Genomic DNA, 18,454 nt, shown 5'->3' on the forward strand with positions numbered 1-18,454 from the left:
ATATTGTGAAATCAAAAAACCAAAAAATTTTATAGGTGAAGTGCGTAAATGCAATTAAAACACTGATTAAAAAATATCGGTTTGCGCAAACACTTGAAAATCTGTATTCTACATAATAACAACCTATTTCATTTGGTGTCACTAAAGTTATACTAAATTTTATATATTTAGAACCGTATTATGTGCAATTAATTTATTTTAATCTCAAACCATGCAAATACAAATTAAAAAAAACTGAAAATATAACAAAAATTGATTTAATTTATTGTTCAGGTTCAGCAACGTATTCTTCCAAGTCAGCATCACTGAAAGGAAAGCCACTCAATATGCTTGCAATTTGCGGGATACCAAAACTATTAGTAGACGTGCCAACATCTATTCCAGTCTCTTTCTTTATCCAGCCCAAGTAAGCAGAAACATCAGTAAATACATCAGGTCGTTCTTTGGCACATGGCACTCCAAAAGATACAACACCAATTTGTACGTCGTCCTTAACCAGCGGACCACCAGAATCACCCTAGAATGTATATATTTATTTATATAAGAAAGTAAATTCTTTTAGAAGAAAATGTATAGTATTACCATACAAGCTCCTTGGCCTAGTTTTGTCAAAGTGCAGATTTGCATGTTGGGAAGTACTACAGTTGGTACCAATAGTTTAGTGTTGCATGAAAATGTGTCGATTACTTTTAATTCAGCCATTTGTAAATGGTCCGGAACTGGCACTGTCGTATTTTCAGGGAATGGATATTTTGTCAAACCCCAGCCGGTAAGAACGACACTGTCTCCACTTTTAGGACTAGATGTACTCAACTTAATAGGTTGCACATGGTCATTCATTGAAATCGGTGTTTTTAGTTTTACTAAAGCAATGTCGTTACTGATTGTTTGCTCGATATACTTTTGATGTGGAATCAATTTTTCTATTTCGTAGGAATCCCCACCTTCCTTAAGGGACTTGGACCCGGTAACAATTGTCATGTTGTCTGGTTCTTGCCTGCATGATAAAAAATAGTTGTTTTTTCACAATAAGAACATTTAAGTATGTATATAATCCTTACTTGTAGACACAGTGCGCGGCAGTTAAAACCCAATTTTCATTTAGGATTGACCCGCCACAAAAATGAAAGGTTTTATGCATTCTCATCGAAATTTGATAGGTGTACTTTCCTTCTTCAGCATCAACACCGCCAACAATACGATCATTGCATTTAATGAAATCTAAAAATAAAAATATAAGATTATTACAAAATTTAATTTCCATTTAAATGACAAAACACATAAGAAGTTATCTTACGTGGTGCAATAAATGCAAGAAAACAAAGTACAAGAAATGCCATGTTGACGATGTGAACTCAAATTAAAATTTCATTTTAAATGTTGTTTCTTTTATACGTACATAAAACAAGCTGACAATAATTTAAATGTTATCGGAAACACTTTTGCGCCACGAACAGGAAAAGGTTTCGATTAAGTGCTCCAAATTAAATGGATAATACGTAGTGAAAAGTAATTTATTTAACATCAAACAACATATAAATACGGTGATTTTTACCTAATTGCCATACAATTTACTTATCACTGTCTATAATGTTCGTTCTAATAAAAACAAGGTATTTCAAATGTTTAACTTTATCTTTACGATGAGCTAATTCAAGAGTTATTAAAGTGATTTATGTAAAACAAGAGGAACAAATTACATAATAATTGCAGTATAAAAAGAATAAATTTAATTTTTGATATTAAAAATCAATTGTGCATTAAATTAATTTGTGGAGAAAAGGAGCCAAATAAATAATCAAAATGAATAAGAAAATTGATAAACCAAAGAGGAAATAACAGTAATAATAATAATTTACATAATTAGTAAATAGTTTCATAAATTATGTCAAAAAAGCCAATTATGGCCAGAGGAAATATAATTGCCATGACAACGACAAAGACAAATAAGACATTATTACTATTAGTTATCTCTGTACTCAATTGTTTCGAGTTTTCAAAAACTAGTCCGTAGCTTTTTCTATGCGCTTCACAAAATTCAAAAAAGAGGAAATCTTGGGTTATTTTATGAAATATATAAAATCTTGCAAGTAATTTGCTAAATTCTTTATTATAATTTTAAAACGTCATAAATTCAGTATCATCAACACAAAATCTGACAAGCACACACTCATGTTTATTCTAGCTAATGTAATTCTTTTCCAAGTAGCATTTAGTAAGTGTTGTTCTCAATCCAATCCAAATAAGAATAAACGCGAGTGAACACGTCTGGTTGTCCTTTAGCACAGGGAATACCCCATGATACAACACCAATAAGATGGTTGCCATGAGCCAATGGGCCACCAGAATCACCCTGTCAACAATATCTCATCATATATTAATAAATTCTCAATTTGAACAAAATCAGAATGCATATATATATACATACGTGGCAAGCTCCCTGACCGTATGGACTAACAGTGCAAACATTGGTTTGGTAAATCTGTCTTCCAGAAAAGCGCGAAGCACATTCCTGAGTAGTAATCTGCGTCAGCTGAATCGTTTGCAACTTATTTGGGAGTGATCCCGGATGCTGAAACATACAATCGTTTATTATAGATGTTTGAATACTCTGAGTTAAATTTTGGATTGTTTTAATGTACCGATAGTTTTCCCCAGCCGGAGAGAGTAAGTTGTGTACCAGCAGGCATGTCTTGAGTAGGTAACTCGATGGGTTGCACACGATCGTTGAAAACAATGTCCCTGGTAACGCGAACTAGAGCAATATCATTAACGATGCCTGCAAAGCTGGCGTAGCCTGTATGTGGGATCAATTGTTCCACGTGGTAACCAGTTCCACCACGTGTCAAAGAGTTGGTACCAACTACAACGGTCATTCCATATGGGGTTTGTCTATAAACTTAACAGAGTAATTTACAGTGCTCAAGCAAGAATCCATGTTAATACCCTTGAACACAATGTGCAGCTGTAACAATCCAACGGCTGTTCAAAATTGAACCGCCGCAGAAATGTCTATTGTTGTTTCGTAAAGATATCTGGTAAGGAAAGGCACCTTCAGGAGCTTCATATCCTCCTACAATACGCTCATCATTCACCTTGTAGTCGTCCATGTTCATCACCATGTTGGGATCCATGTGATTCCAGTCATGGCTTGTCTCTCCGCAGGCTACTTTTAATAAATTAATAACTTCTTTACATTTGAAGTAAAATTTTATAATTTATTTACTTACCAATAGTTGCAGCTGCTATTAAAAGAAATAATTTTGTCAAAGACATGGTGTAAAGTCAGCTCTACTTTGGTTGTACTTAATTGTAGACAAGCAGAGTATGATTTATCCGTAACATTTGATGTCTATTTATACTAAAACCATTGTCACAAACCTCGTCATTTTTGGGGATAGATTTAATGTAAAAATCTTATCAGGAAATAAAGGTTGTGACTGGTGAATAAACAGTTTGTTTAGCATTTTTTTCAAATTTACTCCGATAGGTTGGATGAGTTTCGGAAATAAATGAAACGCCATATCTCCAATAACGAGGAGATAAATTACCTTTAAGCACATTTAGGCTTTTATGTTAGTTAAATGTGCGAATAAAAAGCATTTCCTAGAAATAATTTGACGAATATTACTTGCTAATGTTCAAACTACTAAAATTTCGAATATTGACAGAGTAGTACGAACACCGTGAATCATTATATTTCAAAACTTTACATCCAGTGACAAAACTATTTGTTTGTTTATAAACCTTCCTTGTAATTTGAAGATTGAATCAACAATTCGCGACAGAGCAATGGTTGATTATCTTTTAAAACTTCTGCAACCACCTTAAATTTTCCTTTTAATGCAGGTACTTCAGCTTCTTCAGCGGAGATTGAAAAATCTTTTAGTGCGTAGGAACCCTGAAAGTGACATATAATATTTGACATTCTAAATATAAATTGAATAAAAGAGAAATTACTCCTGGTATGGGGCAGTCCGGAGACACACCCGAGGCTTCAGCTATTTTTGCCCAGATACCCTTAAGAGGGCCATTCAAAATTGCACAGACGGGGCCAGTGATGTGAGTTAATAATTTCCATGAATCACCTCCGCTCTTATAAACGTCGGCTTTGTACTAAAAGGAATGGTGCGTAAAATATTATTGTAAATATTCATCACTGATTTTACTGTAATTGTATCGTCTAATCCGGCGGGAAGAGTAATTGTTCCAGAAAATAAACCTTGAGTCCATTCATGAGTGACTTCAATTGCATCTTTAGTAGTAGATTCAGAACAAGGTTGCATACCGTAAAATAACATTTTAGGTTCCTAAAGCGAAGAGAAAATTACATTTTTGTGTTATTACCCAAATGGCCCGAAAAATTTTACAGCTTACCTCACAATTTATTAAAACTACACAAAAAGCGATAGCAACAAGTTCATATAAAATTTCCATTTTGGACTTGCAACGTGAAACTACAGAATTTTTGTATTAAAAAAGTGTATTTATCCCAGGAAATTGAAATATTATCTTTGATATTTTCCATGTTTATATAACTTTACATACATAGATAGTTTCCTGTTGCGTGCGTGCACTAACATGTTTTTAAAAATGTATATCAAACAAAAATGTCATTAAATTGTTAATGCAGCAAAAGCAACTAAGATTTAAATAAAACTAGCTCAGAATAACGTAATTTTTCACTTATACCTAGGATCAAAAAGGCGATTTAAGGCGAATCGTCGTGTACCCAAAAAAAACACCTTCTAGGTATAACTATAATGAAATATAATATAATTAAATTTTAAAATAAACATGAGCAATTTATTATTATTCCATAAACATGTATGCGTATCAGAAATGTTCGACAATATTGAAGAATATTCCAGCATAAGTCATAGCAAATGCGATATTTTAACTAATAAAAATCTTCTTCAAAATTTTTCGATCCACCTTGCTGGTTCTTGATTTGATCCTGATTGGAGTACATATCAGCAACTTGTTGTGCGGATGTTGCTTCTTCAACGGTCTTATCATCCCTAATTCGAATAAAACGAGGAAAACGCAAAGATATTCCCTTTTCCGGATCAACAATGCCCATCCCAGCACGATGCACTGGCGACAATGACAAATCAGCGCATTTAATTTCCCACACCTGCACAGCATCAAACCAATGATCTGGTTCATGCGAGGTGTCATATCTGTAGTAAGACTTGGGTCCATCAATTTTATGATTCTTAAGAAATTCGGTATGTTGCTGCAAGTATTCATCAGTAAACCCAGTACCGATTTTACATATACTCTGGTATTCTTCGTTATCCGCGTCGTAACAAGCAAGCAAAAAGCCGCCGTAGGTTCCAGTGCGTTTACCTTTACCAATGTAACCACCAATTACCACTACATCAAGTGTATCGCCGACACCCTCCAGGTAATCCTTTTTCAATTTTAACCAATTATGTGATCGTTTAGCGATTTCATAAGTCGCATCTTCGTCGAGTGTTTTCACCATCAAACCTTCGCAATTACCTTTAACGCTCTCCTCGAGGAACTCTTGAACTTCTTCCATGGTTTTGGTGTCCATGCTTGTGGCAAAGCACCATTCACCTTCATGTTCTTTAAAATGCTCTTTGAGTAGAGAGCGACGATGAGAAAATGGCTTGCGTACCAAAGGTTCGCCGTTGAGATATAGCAAATCAAACATGAACACACATACTTGAACTTTAATGTCAGCTTCATTTGCGTCCTTGAAAACAACAGAAATTAATATCGCGCAATGTAAATGAAGAAATTAGCTTACTTTACGCTTCCTGGTACTTAAAATTTGGAATGGTAAAATCTGTTTCTTTTCTTTGTCCCAAGCAACTGCCTCACAATCAAGAATGCATGATTTTACTTGATCTGTTTTACAATTGCTTAATCTATTGATGATATCAGGATACTTTGAAGTATTATTTTCCTGATTCCTGCTGTAAATGTTAACATCACCATTCTCATGAATATGAATCTAAAAGTTTTACATTAGTCAGTAAATATATTCATTGTCATAGGTTGCCTATTTACTCCATGAAAACCATGACTATGTTAGAGCTCTAAATATAGAACCGTGTAACGCGTGTTATAAAAGGTTAAATATGGAACACGTGGAAACTAATAACCTACTATTCTCCAAAGCACTACCATGGCTGAGCTATTTATTAATAAATAGAGCTCAATATTTATTTAGATAATATTATTTGCAACCACTCAGACTGTCCCACACCCGTGACTCCCCGAAGGGAGCTGAACGATCATCGTTAGTAGCAATCAGACCGAAGTCCAACTGCTACCAGCCTCACGCTCAAGGTGTGGAACTCTTCCACATCATCATGGTTGCAATAACTCAACACGTTTGTGAAGAGTATGCGAAGATATACTACAGAAATGATCCTGTGAAGTATGATCTTAAAGAAAACAGCTCAAAAGTGAGCATTTATAGAAACGTTTTATACATTATTGCCATAGAAGTTTTCTGCCTGCCATCTGTTGTAAAATGCTTCAAATAAAGCAACCTTAGCTTACACATGTTCTAAAAATAGCTTACCTGCGCTCGCTCGCCATCGTACTTCCACTCGCATGTAAATTTGAGCCCATCGAAGCGTTGCAATACCTCCTGTACGCCTTTTGTCGGATGCGCCAACATAGGTTTCAGAGGAATACCTGGAGTTAGCTTACAATGATTGGGCAATTCCTTAATTCCATGTTTCAAAATAATCGGAATGATCATATCATAATTCGGACACTCGCTATGTTACAATGGGCACAATTACTATAAAGTACGTCAACAAAATATTATAGAAATTCTCACCAATATGTTGTTTTTAAGATGATTGTTAATTCATCTTGGAGTGCTTTAAAATTCTCCGTTGACATATTTTTAGCAGCATTTAAAGTTTTCGGTGGATACTCCTGCGTTGGCGGAGTCATAGCACACGCCAATGCTAACGCCTGAATGGCTGATTGTTCAGCTAAACCAATTCGCAGCTTTCCAGCAAGCGAACGTATAAGAAAACGCGCTTCTGATTGTTTACAGGCAACAAACATAGACTGAATTTTTTCCACTTTCTTCGTTTGCGCCGCATTTCCGCTCATCTTTGCTATTTCCTTTAATTTTGCAAACACTCCTCGAATATTCAATGGAGCCGGTTGGAAAATCATACGCTGATTACTTTTTGATTGTTCTGCAACAATGCCCAAATCACCAGCTGCCTGTGCATCTGCTTTGATTTGAGCGACAGTTCGACCCGTACTCTGAGCGATTGCTTTCATTAGACTTGTTTCTGCAACGCCAAGCTCCATCCCTTCATAGGCTGGCGCTAGTTTATTAAGACACAAGTATACACTAGGCAGTAAATCTTCCGGAGTTAAAATCATAACTGATCGGAAGTAGTTACTTAAGATTTCGATCATTTTCAAGCGGGCTGAGACATTTTCGATTTCTTCCAAGGTTCGAGCCAATGCCAAGTATGGAACTCTAAAAATATCATCAAATACTATTCATTTTAATAACACTCAGGGAGCTAAAACATACTTTTCCCCTGTTTCCAAGTAGCACACTCTATAGGATCATATTTTCCTACTGCGGGATTATAACTGCCTGGGACGGTGGTTTTCTTAGCTCCTGATTCTGTTTTTACTTCTGCAGCTAAATATATATTTGTTAGTTACAAAATTCAAACCTTTCACAGTTAATACTTACTAAAGAAGTTTTTCTTCTCTGTTACATCTGATTTCACCTTTTTACCAGACTCTTTCTTAACTTTCTTCTTTGTAGCAGGACTTTCTTCTTTCTTAACATCGTCAACTGAATCGGCTTCGTCTTCTTCGCTTTTAACTATATTTTTTGGAGAACTTTCATCTTCATTTGATTTATCTGTTTTAATTTGCTTCGTTTGCTTCTTTTCAGCTATTTCTTCAATTTTAGGACTTTCAACATCAATTTTGTCTTCCTTAGCAGTTACTGCTTCATCTTCACTGGAATCAGAAACAATCGCAAACTTTTTCCTTTTCTTTTTATCAGGTGATGTCCCAATTACTGCTTCTTCTTCTGATTCATCTGCTTCTTTTTTAACTTCCTTTATAGGACTCTGGTTTTTAGTTTTACTAACCACACTACTAATAGTGGGATTAGTATTTTTAGCAGTCAATACCTTTTTCGGTTTTTTAGCAGCTAAACAATAATATCTTTTAATAGCATTATAGTATAACACTTAAATTACAACTTACAATTTTTCTTCTTTTTATCATCATTTGAATCACTTGTGCTGGAATCTCTAGTCCGTTTCTTATCAGGTGATACTGATAAAGATTCAGTGGTTCTAATAAAACGCAAAACAGTATTGTTTATTGTAACAGGTAAAGGCACAATGCCTCTTTGACTTGTTTTAATAAAAACTTTTGTAAGATGTTGAAAGAACATGTTGAAGTGAAGAACTTAATAATTGAGTACATACCCATTGGAATCAGCAGGTTTAGCGTTCACACGATTGAAGAAAGAGCTACGAAATATTAAATGAATTGATAGTTAAATTAAATTCAAGTTAGTACTTTTGTTTTGATAAATATACAAATTTTTTGCATTTAATTTAATATAAATAAAAAACTTCTTGTTCAAACTTAACTAAGCACTAACTTACGTGATACTTCGTTGGGCCATTTTGATTATCGGTAAATGGAGACCCTAATTATTTTAAATCACTTTGTTTTGCAACGATTTCATCAATAAAAACGGTTTACGGTAGAGGTTAGCTTCAGCAGTATGAATAATGCCTACTTCTTGAATTTTCCCGCCTAAATCTAAACGTCATCCAACAATGCATTGACATTCAAACAATAATAAGTCCTTAAAAAAATTTGAAGTAGTCGCAACATTTTAAGAGAATGTTTTTTAATTTTGCAGAAATGCCAGAAATAAAGTAAATTATAATCAATAACACACAAGGATAAATAACACAATATCTTAGATATTATATTTGTATACTTATTTGACGTTATATTTTCATATCAAAATCAATTTTCAGTTGAACAAGTACCTTAATTCAAATCCATAATTAAAATTAATTTATCTTTATTTGCCTCCCAAACCGCTCATTAAGTTGCCTAATCCACCCAGACCGCCGGCCGCACCAGCTTGCAACTGTCTCATCATATTCTGAAGACCAGACGGACCACCCATCTGGTGTAAAATGCGCGGATCCATCATTTTCGCCATTTGTTGATTCAGCTTGGCCATTTGCACTTGATTGACATTCTTGGCTGTGTCGCCGCCCTTGAATAAACCCTTAATACCACCCATTTTCTTCACTACTGCAGCAAACTTGGAATACTGTGTGATCAGTTCTTTCACTTCACGTTCTAAACACATTTAAATTTATATTATAAACCAGACTTAATATCATCAGTTTTCAATAATACCAACCTGTCACTCCAGCACCTTGCGCCACTCTTGTCACACGTCCGGCTTGTTTGGAAAACAGTTTAGCTCCGTCACGATTGTCCAACTCGTTATCGCACATGCTGTCCATAATAGTCATAAGGCGTTTTAACCTAGCGACCGACTCCTGCTCGCTGCCTTTTGTCATAAAATCTTGGCTAAATCCGGGAATCATTCCCATGATCTGCGAGAACGGTCCCATTTTCATAATGTTCTGGAATTGCTCGTACATATCGCGCATTGTAAATTGACCGTGCTTGATTTTCTCGAGGAGTTCCTCGTTATCTTCGAGTTTGAGTTCGTTCACTTTGTCTATGAGCCCTTCAATGTCACCCATTCCGAGCAGTTTGCTCACGAATGGCTTTGTTTTGAACGGTTCCAGGTCATCGATGTGTTCACCGGTACCGATGTAAATAATTGGACTGTTTGTTGCTGCAACACTAAAGAAATTCACAATTACATTGTATGTACGGTAGATATTTATAATTTTCTACTTACGCACTGAGCGCACCACCACCTTTTGCGTGGCCATCCAATTTTGTGATGATAACCGAACCTACGTCCACTTTATCTTTGAAGGCTTTCGCTTGTCCTTCACAAGCTTGTCCTATCGTCGCGTCCATGACGAATATAATATTGTCAGGCCTCTAATTTTGCAGAAAATTAAAACCAATTAAATTCTGTTTACAATTTCATAATAAATTACTTACAATTGCGTTTGCAACTGCTAACATTTCTTCAAACAATGAATCTTCTTGTTTGTGTCTTCCACTTGTGTCCACAATAATAATTTCAAAGCCTTCTTTTTTAAACATCTCCACACCATCTTGTGCAATCACAACAGGATCTACTTCTGTATAACTAAAAACATTTTAATACAGAGATTTGAATTTTCTTTTCTAAGTAAAAAGAATCCCACCTTCCATAAAATGGAATTCTAGCCTTGGTACAATTTTGCTTAACTTGATCGTAAGCACCAGCTCTGAATGTATCTGCACACACCAAAGATGACTTCCAATTTTTCTTCAGGTAGTGATAAGCTAATTTTGTGCAAGTTGTAGTTTTGCCTGAGCCTTGCAGACCAACAAACATAATTACATTTGATTTGCCTTTGATAGGCTGGAAAGGTTTAACTCCTGGATCCACAAGCTATCAAAAATAATACTATAGTAGTAATTGCATATTCATAGTAAGTTTGAATGATATACTTTAACAAGTTCTTTAAATACTGCACTTTGAATCATTCGGCGTTTATTTAATCCACTAGCCATCTCCTCAAAATCGATGACTGCGCGTACATTTTCTCGCAATTTCTTGACGAGACGAATGTTAACGTCGGCCTCCAGGAGAGCCGCGCAAATCTCCTTAAGCATGCCATTGAGAACCTGCGAAAATATGTAAATAATGCCTGTGATCACATTTCGTTAACCTAAAACAGCTGGTTTTGCGTACTTCTTCATTGATGATCGTCGCCTTGCTGAGAGATTGCAGGGCGGACGTAATTTTACGTCCTAAATCTGCTAAAACCATCTTGACACTTTATTGCACTTTTAATATGTTCCAGTTAAAATCAATTATAACACAACATATTTGTTAAAGCCTTTTCAGCTTTCACTCGTCGTAGCAATTTTTTTGACAACGTAACAAGAAAATAACACGTTGTATGTTGTACGCATGTGCAGTTTAAAAACATCACAAGTGGTACTTCACTGAATGTGTACAGATGGCGCTGCATGTGCCAAAGTTTATTCATTTGCGAATATTAATACAAAGTAAACTAAAGTTATAACACTTTATTGTATGAACTTACAAATGCTATGAAATATTTACAATGGTGCACACAAATTCATTAATTTATAAGGATTTGAACCACTTATAAACGCCAATTCTTCATCCATTCCTGCAACTGGTTGCACCCACTTTCTTTCTCTATAATATTCCATGCAACTTACAAACTCTTTGGGATTATAGCTTGTCACTTGAATAGGTACAAATGGGTCAAGATGTTCAAAGCCCTCCTTTCCCAACAGATATCTGCAACAAAAATGTTATATTTTTAACTTCTTATCATGTTATATTTTTATATTAATGTTCCTTACCTGGGTAGAGGTGACTTGTGATCTTCCTCAGCAATTGCAATCTCATCCACAGTCAGTACACAAACAGCATTATTCCAGTCGGTTTTTGTTAAATTCAGGAAGCCTTCAGTTATTGTAATTTTAGCAGGTGCCACCCTTTCCTTCTTCTCAGTGAATACTCTAGTATATGGGTAGAAAAATGCATTGTACCCATCAATAGCAACAAAAGTTTTACAAACACCACTTTTGGACAAGACTTTAATTTCCTCAGCAAGTGCAGTGATTGTGTCACATGCATATTTTATCCTATTAATTCCATGATCAATTAGTTCCACCAATGAAGCACCCTTTTCAGTTGCTTCTCTTTTACTCCATTGATATGTTTGTGATGTAACAAACTCTGGTTTACTTAAAAAGTGAGCATTTTGTACCTTAATGTGATGCAGCCAGGCTGCAGCATCAATATTTAAATCCACATATCCTTCTTTGCTTTCTGAATTACTATATTCTTTGCAAGACCTCATCCATTGTCCTACCCAAGGTACATGAACAACAAAGTGTCCACTTTCATAGGCATGGTGAATTAAATGTGCAAGAGTGAGTGATTTTCCTACACCTTTATCACCATACAAAACAAACTTGACTGGTGGTTTGCTGTAATCAATTCTATTCATGCAGTTTATAACATCCAGAGCTGGTTCTCTGATCATCAGGCATGTTTCAGCAAATGTTTTTGTCTGAATGTCAAAGGATTTGGGAATGCCTCCATGCTGAAACAGTTGTTTTCGTACCTCAGGATCAATTTTGTAAAACTGTGCACTTTGAGATGGGTTATGCTTCAATGGATTTTGTTCATTCGTCCGGAATATGTCGATTTTTCGTTGGGCAACTGCAGCTATAGAATAACTTTTGGACGGTGTTGAATTCACGCTGTTTTTTACGAGAAACTTAGTAATTTTCAACATTTTGAGGCTGATTCAGAGAGATTTGTTGTGTACTAACCTCAAAAGTATAAAATCGCATGGCGGAAATAAAAAAAATTTTAAAACAAACTTTAAAAACGTTGAATAAACAATACCAGAGCAGGAAACTGCGCAAACCATACACAATTAATAATTAAATCTTAATTAAAAGCTTAATTATATAATATCCGTGAATTTGTTAGTTTATTGTATTATTTATTGATATAGCAAATATTACAAATTATCAAATTGAAAAACAAAGGACTAAGGATTAAAACAATTTGAACAGTTGATTAAGAAATCTATCCACCTACTCAATTAATAACCAGCACAGACCAATTCAAAGAGAATCAAAGATAAATGCTTTTCATGGCATTATTTAAGTTAAGTGACTTGAATATTTAAGCAGTCCGCAGTATAATATGTACGCCTGAGTCGGAGAACACCGCTTCGCTCATATCTCCCACCTTCAGGGCGAATGCGGCATCTTCGAAGGGTTTCTGCATGGCGCCGCGAGCGAACGGTCCAAGATCGCCGCCCCGCTTTGCAGACGAACAATCGGAGTACTTAGATGCCAGTTCTGCAAATTGTGCTTTTCCAGAAGTGATTTGTTCTCTGTATGCTGTAATAGATTAAACATAAAATAACAACAAAAGTGATGTTTTCTTTTCAATACTCATACCTTTAATCATATCATGAGCTTCTTCCTTACTCCTTGTGATGTTTTCTTCACGCCATGAAGATGGTCTTCTTGAATCTTTGTGCTTCACTAGTAAATGGGAGGCTTGAACACGCTCTGGGCCTGTGTTGGGTTCTGCAGGTTTATCTGGTGGGTCCCATTGAGATTCTTTACTGTATATATTGAGATAATAATGTTGACCTAAAATAAATTAATAATATTAGTTTATTACTAGTAAGTACATACATAGTAAATAATAATTCCGGTTGATATTGGAAACAAATCCTCAACATATAACCTCTAAGATTTTCTCTCTTGACCGCATTGTTAAAATATCAATTCTAGTATATTATATAGTTGACCTGCGAATTTATTTAAAGAAATATTAAGAAATATCCTGATTTTATTACCTGTAGAACGGCTGAGCCGTTTTTCCCAACCGGCAGGCAGTTGTTCGTCCGCCATTTTATGCCGCAAAATCCAATAACCTTGAAATGAGTCGTTATCTGCAGAGCATTTAAAAATTTAAATCTTTATTGTAGCATCAATACCAATTAATAAATTTGCGTAAAGAATTAAACAATAATAAACTCTATTTTAATGTACATATTTTAAAAAGAAATAGAAACAAATAAATTCACCTAAATTCCAAGTTGTAATATTCGGTTATGTTCGGGTTAACCACTCGCCTTTCAATTGGCCAGCATGGTATAGACTGCGCGTCGAAGTTGCCCGAACACGTGTCATCGGCGTCTGGCCGCGTCTACTGCTCAGCTGGGCGGTGACAGTTCGATTTCGTCTTTTTCTGCGCTTCGTACCCAACGCAACCGACACACACATACACCCGCGTACGCCTGGCGTTTACAACGGGACGCGCGCGCTGTTTAGATCGCCGCGAGAGTGAACGAGTGAAGACACGTCGCGTCGTGTAACAGCACCGTGCGCGACGCTGTATTTTATTTATTCCTGCAAAAGATCCTGGCAGTGTCTGGTCCGTTCAGGAATCATCCATGTCGTGAGTTTTCTCTATCCCGCTGTGAATTTTACAAACATTTATCCTCCAAGTGCCTGTGCGTGCGTCCAACGACTTCAAACGACAACAAAACAGGTTGGCGAATTTGTAAACACACCTGCATGCAACGGAACAATATCGCTTGATATCAGATAACGAAATATTCAATTTGAAACGAGTGCAACATTTAACGGTGCCTTCTTTTGCTTTTGGGCACACACGGATTTAATGTGCGCGCAGTTCGTGTGCGCTGTGGATGGCCGTTAATGGTTACGTGGATTGATTTGAGAGTTTTTAATTTTGTGGGGGTGTTTTATGTATGGTTTTTATAAACAAAACGAGATAACGTGTGCCTGCCTGCGCTGCATTCACGATAAGGTAATAGCGACACTGTCGCGGCGCATATTGTTTTTCACTTGTTTATTTTTTTGTCCGTCTCTGCACTGTTCTTGATTGGAATACTCATTATTATTATTAACATTTACGTATTAATTAGTCTACTAACACATATTATTTATTCTTTTGTTTATTAAATTATGATATAGCGAAACAGTTGACGCAATAAAATCTATGCTCGATGCATTTGTTTAAACATTTGTTTTAATATTTGTAATACTCAAACAGAGTGAAACAGTCGAGCTTGCAAATGTTATAATTTTTATCGTTATGTTATAAGTCAGTTACGAAATGGTGATTGTGAATGCAATCATTCAAATTCCAGACATTTACAGCTGCTATTATCGCTATTATTATTATTTTTGGAGAATATTTGGCGAGACTAATTTATGCGAATAACGGTTGGGTGTAATGGAGGTGAAGATCGCTGTTAGTAAACAGCTTAGTTTCGTTTTATTGCTATAGGTGTGCATTTTCAGACATTTTTCGCATTTTAAATTGCATTTCATTGCTACCTGTCGTCCGAAACGTCTTAGATATTTAATATTGGTTACTAGGTGTGTAGTTATAGCATTACCTCAAATATTACTCACTTCTGTGCATAAGTAAACAATCATTTGACCCTGGGTAACACGAATCTTCGAAGTAGTTGCAGGTGACTCATAATAATACAATGATTTTATTTTATTCTGTTTTATTGCTTGAAGTATTTACAAATAATCAATGAACTTTTAGATAATATGATTATATTTATTATATTGCGGATTACATGCTTCATAGATAATTTTTAATCTTTAGATTTATCTTAAATTGAATTTATTATTGTTTTGGTTTTGATTTCTACGAAATGATTTATTTTGAGTTTTATTTCACTGTAATGTAATTTATTAATTAGTCGGGTATCAATATTATTGACTTATAACATTCACCACTCACCTTTCATGCCAATGTCGGTCGTATTGAATTAATAAAAAACATACGCACGATTCGCCGAAGTAGCGTTACCGCGGACACGGAATAACGGTGTGCGTTTCATTCTCTTTTTCCGTTTCACGTTACTGCTAATTAGTTACGTTAGCTGAACATAGTACACTAGATTGAATGTGGTAATTTTTAAGTGATCCCATAACACACTACACATTCGGTTAATTATTTGCGCGGTTAATGAACGAATTGTTTCGTTTTCAGGTGTGGTTTGTCTATAAATGCTATTTTTGGATTGGGATTGTTAGTATTTGCTGATAGGATTATCACAATTATTATTGTATTTTTTAAAATTTATTTTCTATATTGGAATTGGTGAAATTAGCAGTTTTTGTTAAAAATTATTGCGAAATTTACGTTTTTAAAAATATATTTTCCTATTGACTATTTTGTTGTGATTACTGTTTGTGTTCTCGTGATAAAAAGTACAATAATCTCTTAGCTGCCACCTTGAATCACGTATCACGACCAAAACAATAATTATTTACGAAAAGCTAGCGTTATATTTACGCCACGCCGCGTAAAACCGCGCACAACCTTGAAACCTGGCACACAATGCCGAAATATTTAAACAATTTTATCAATGCTCGTGCTGTGTGTACGTGCAAATTATGTCGCAGCGTGATTTCGGCGATTTCGGCTGCTTTCTTGCTTTATGCCAGTGCCAAATTGTTCATTTCAATTGAGCATTATATCATCACGTCTCAGCCGCGATACAGCATCCGATCGTTATGTGGGCTTTATTGAAGGTCGCCGTGCAATTATTGTTGCTTCCCTCGCAGACACCCTTTTATAAATCGGGGGTCTCCTCATGTATAGAATTCGGTTCACCCCCAATGCGATGTGACTTCGTGTCTGGACGGATAATAGGAGACTGCGGAACATACACAGTGTGAATGGAACAAAACGTGTTTTATCGTATTTAGGATGTTGCATTATTGACTTTTGTCAATGGGATAATTTGTAGATATAATTCAATTTACTATTATCATTAAATATCATTAGGAGATATATTTAATGACGTGTGAATTAGTTTTGATAGTTTTTTTCTAAATACACTCGGTATATATTAGATTTTTGTGCAATTGCAGTGTCCAGTCTAACAGTCTAATCCCCAGGGCAAGGAAGTCGTGCGTTGGTATTGTCGGCTTCAATGAAGACACACTCAAAGGCACGTGTGTTGTTTCGCATGAATGCCATTCGCAATGAGGCTTAATCCGAGATCTAGCACTCTTCGCATGTTTACTTTTCTTTATATTCAATGTCGTGCTCAATTTCATGTAGGAAATCATTGCTTTCTTCGAGTTATACACCTACTAAGACACTAAAGACTCAGTTGATGACAATTGCGAAGTTGTGATGTAGTGATTCAAGACAAGTGTGCAATCAATCTCGCTTCTAATTCCTATATCGCACTTATCGTAAGGGATGAGAAGATATTTTATGCACCCTCTAACTAGTTACACGCATATAAAACTCCCTCTTCTTTTGGATCAATTTTTGCAAATGTGCCATCTGTGGCTTTGCAATTTACATAAAATCTTTAATAAACAAATTAATTAGACTGCAGGAGTAGATGCTTATACAGTATCAGCTAGTTCTTTGTTGCAAGTGATTAATAAATCAATGGACGCACCGACGCTTGACGGCCTGACGTTCTAATAATGTGGCACGTGACTCTGATTCGCTTCATACATCATTCTGTTCCGATTTGCGCGATAACGCGATTATATCAGCCGTGCAAGAAGGTTCGCCGGCATTATTTATCATTTTCTTCTGGTAATTGAACTTGCTGCAAGTCTTATTTTACATTTGCTACGCCTGCACTGACAAATTACGTTTTGCAATGATATTTCGACATGGGTGTAAAAGAGTGCGATGGAGACTAAGTTTTTATCAGATATTATCATTAATCTTGATATTTTCTTTTGTAAATAATGAAAATTCACGAAATTAAGTTGCCATTTCCATCAACTTGACTAAAAATACATTTTGGAGTGTAGAATGTTCATAAAGTTAGGTTATTTTCGGTGACTATAAAACTCTGCAACTTAAATTACACAAATATAATTTTAGTAAGATCTAGTTTCCAGAATAACTTTACAAATATTTATTTCTATCGATAATCTAGTTATAAGCGAATAAAAGCATTGATTGTATTACGTTATCTTGATGCGGATGTGTGATTACATGTGTGCAGTATGAATAAATAGATACCGCCCGAAAGATTGTTCTGTTCGATATTATAGATTTTAGAAATGTGCGTACACACTACGTCGATATTTATGGAAATAAGTAGGCCGTGAATTCATGTGAAAGCGGAATCGACGTGTGTCTGCTGACTAGGCTACTAGATGCTAGAAGTCATGGGCCTCATACCTGCGTGTTTCAAATAAAAGTTGCTCGAACTCGCCGGCGAGTACATTCAACTTTTGTCGAATTAAATCAACGCGAAATTCATCACACTTTTGGCGTGTTATAACAAACCTATCGCTAGTTTTTACATGGGCTTGGTTTTATTAACGAGATTAAGGTGACTGAGCGCGTATAATGCGAATATTTTCTATTTTAGAGAAAATTTCGTTTTTGTTTCTATTGTTTGAAGATTTATGATGTCACATTGTCACATATTAATGACTGTAAAAAATAATAAGCACTCTTTGTGGACTAAATTTCGACTTCTTTGGTGCTGTTTAAATATGCGTAGTCGTACTCTAATCGTCGCGGTTAATTCGCACGACGTAACGATGCGAACATCTAATATTGCGCGACGCTGTGGGGACGTTTTGCAGGCGTCAGTTGGCTGGTTGGCTGGAGGAGATGCGCCGCTAAATATCATCAGCGGCAAGCGAAGTTTCACGTTAATGAGATTGCATTGTTTTGGGAAGTTAC

The 18,454-nt window shown here is 35.6% G+C and overlaps 8 protein-coding genes, 1 long non-coding RNA gene and 1 other non-coding gene across 12 annotated transcripts in view; 1 reads left to right on the top strand and 9 right to left on the bottom strand.

Annotated features, from left to right (window-relative positions):
• Positions 1–262: 262 nt before the first annotated feature.
• LOC135794709 (chymotrypsin-2-like) lies at positions 263–1,353 on the bottom strand. Its single transcript, XM_065306078.1, has 4 exons — positions 1,298–1,353; positions 1,062–1,221; positions 583–997; positions 263–517 (listed from the first exon to the last, which is right to left on the bottom strand). Exons 1-4 carry the CDS (start codon positions 1,338–1,340, stop codon positions 263–265), a joined length of 873 nt encoding a protein of 290 aa, XP_065162150.1. The 5' UTR covers positions 1,341–1,353.
• Positions 1,354–2,091: 738 nt separating this feature from the next.
• Positions 2,092–3,545, bottom strand: LOC135793765 (chymotrypsin-2-like). The gene is made up of 5 exons (XM_065304846.1): positions 3,231–3,545; positions 2,947–3,169; positions 2,643–2,892; positions 2,429–2,572; positions 2,092–2,353 (listed from the first exon to the last, which is right to left on the bottom strand). The coding sequence occupies exons 1-5, from the start codon at positions 3,274–3,276 to the stop codon at positions 2,213–2,215; spliced, it is 804 nt and encodes a 267-aa protein (XP_065160918.1). The 5' UTR covers positions 3,277–3,545; the 3' UTR covers positions 2,092–2,212.
• A 135-nt stretch (positions 3,546–3,680) lies between these two features.
• Positions 3,681–4,526, bottom strand: LOC135793766 (uncharacterized). The gene is made up of 4 exons (XM_065304848.1): positions 4,378–4,526; positions 4,170–4,310; positions 3,961–4,116; positions 3,681–3,901 (listed from the first exon to the last, which is right to left on the bottom strand). The coding sequence occupies exons 1-4, from the start codon at positions 4,435–4,437 to the stop codon at positions 3,740–3,742; spliced, it is 519 nt and encodes a 172-aa protein (XP_065160920.1). The 5' UTR covers positions 4,438–4,526; the 3' UTR covers positions 3,681–3,739.
• Positions 4,527–4,779: 253 nt separating this feature from the next.
• On the bottom strand, positions 4,780–8,789 carry DNAlig1 (DNA ligase 1). The gene is made up of 9 exons (XM_065304849.1): positions 8,655–8,789; positions 8,472–8,516; positions 8,245–8,336; positions 7,718–8,188; positions 7,550–7,663; positions 6,827–7,490; positions 6,563–6,764; positions 5,780–5,986; positions 4,780–5,725 (listed from the first exon to the last, which is right to left on the bottom strand). Exons 1-9 carry the CDS (start codon positions 8,672–8,674, stop codon positions 4,901–4,903), a joined length of 2,640 nt encoding a protein of 879 aa, XP_065160921.1. The 5' UTR covers positions 8,675–8,789; the 3' UTR covers positions 4,780–4,900.
• Positions 6,221–6,425, bottom strand: LOC135795069 (small nucleolar RNA U3). The gene has a single exon (XR_010549023.1). It is a non-coding gene; the product is annotated as a small nucleolar RNA U3 (small nucleolar RNA).
• Positions 8,790–8,977: 188 nt separating the features above from the next.
• On the bottom strand, positions 8,978–11,111 carry Srp54k (signal recognition particle 54k). The gene is made up of 7 exons (XM_065305177.1): positions 10,904–11,111; positions 10,660–10,836; positions 10,371–10,600; positions 10,162–10,312; positions 9,950–10,098; positions 9,437–9,891; positions 8,978–9,372 (listed from the first exon to the last, which is right to left on the bottom strand). Exons 1-7 carry the CDS (start codon positions 10,979–10,981, stop codon positions 9,086–9,088), a joined length of 1,527 nt encoding a protein of 508 aa, XP_065161249.1. The 5' UTR covers positions 10,982–11,111; the 3' UTR covers positions 8,978–9,085.
• Positions 11,112–11,229: 118 nt separating this feature from the next.
• On the bottom strand, positions 11,230–12,570 carry mRpS29 (mitochondrial ribosomal protein S29). The gene is made up of 2 exons (XM_065304370.1): positions 11,551–12,570; positions 11,230–11,485 (listed from the first exon to the last, which is right to left on the bottom strand). Exons 1-2 carry the CDS (start codon positions 12,492–12,494, stop codon positions 11,278–11,280), a joined length of 1,152 nt encoding a protein of 383 aa, XP_065160442.1. The 5' UTR covers positions 12,495–12,570; the 3' UTR covers positions 11,230–11,277.
• A 116-nt stretch (positions 12,571–12,686) lies between these two features.
• Positions 12,687–13,939, bottom strand: dod ((peptidyl-prolyl cis/trans isomerase) NIMA-interacting 1 dodo). The gene is made up of 4 exons (XM_065304374.1): positions 13,812–13,939; positions 13,581–13,676; positions 13,174–13,371; positions 12,687–13,113 (listed from the first exon to the last, which is right to left on the bottom strand). The coding sequence occupies exons 2-4, from the start codon at positions 13,633–13,635 to the stop codon at positions 12,893–12,895; spliced, it is 474 nt and encodes a 157-aa protein (XP_065160446.1). The 5' UTR covers positions 13,636–13,676; positions 13,812–13,939; the 3' UTR covers positions 12,687–12,892.
• A 25-nt stretch (positions 13,940–13,964) lies between these two features.
• The window catches only part of Evi5 (ecotropic viral integration site 5), a 36,519-nt gene continuing 32,029 nt past the window's right edge, over positions 13,965–18,454 (top strand). For 2 of the 3 annotated variants that reach the window (XM_065304357.1, XM_065304360.1), the window contains exon 1: positions 13,965–14,560. The gene's annotated coding sequence lies outside the window, so the exon portion shown is untranslated. The remainder of the gene's footprint in view (positions 14,561–18,454) is intronic. The other variant, XM_065304358.1, reaches the window with a different exon arrangement.
• Positions 15,308–15,751, bottom strand: LOC135794495 (uncharacterized). The gene is made up of 2 exons (XR_010548904.1): positions 15,515–15,751; positions 15,308–15,450 (listed from the first exon to the last, which is right to left on the bottom strand). It is a non-coding gene; the product is annotated as an uncharacterized lncRNA (long non-coding RNA).

This window comes from Atheta coriaria, unplaced genomic scaffold (genome assembly GCF_025399875.1).
Source record: "Atheta coriaria isolate IRGN ID8LTWV9N9 unplaced genomic scaffold, Caltech_Dcor_3.1 hic_scaffold_6_pilon, whole genome shotgun sequence".
NCBI classification, from domain to species: Eukaryota; Metazoa; Arthropoda; class Insecta; order Coleoptera; family Staphylinidae; genus Dalotia; species Dalotia coriaria.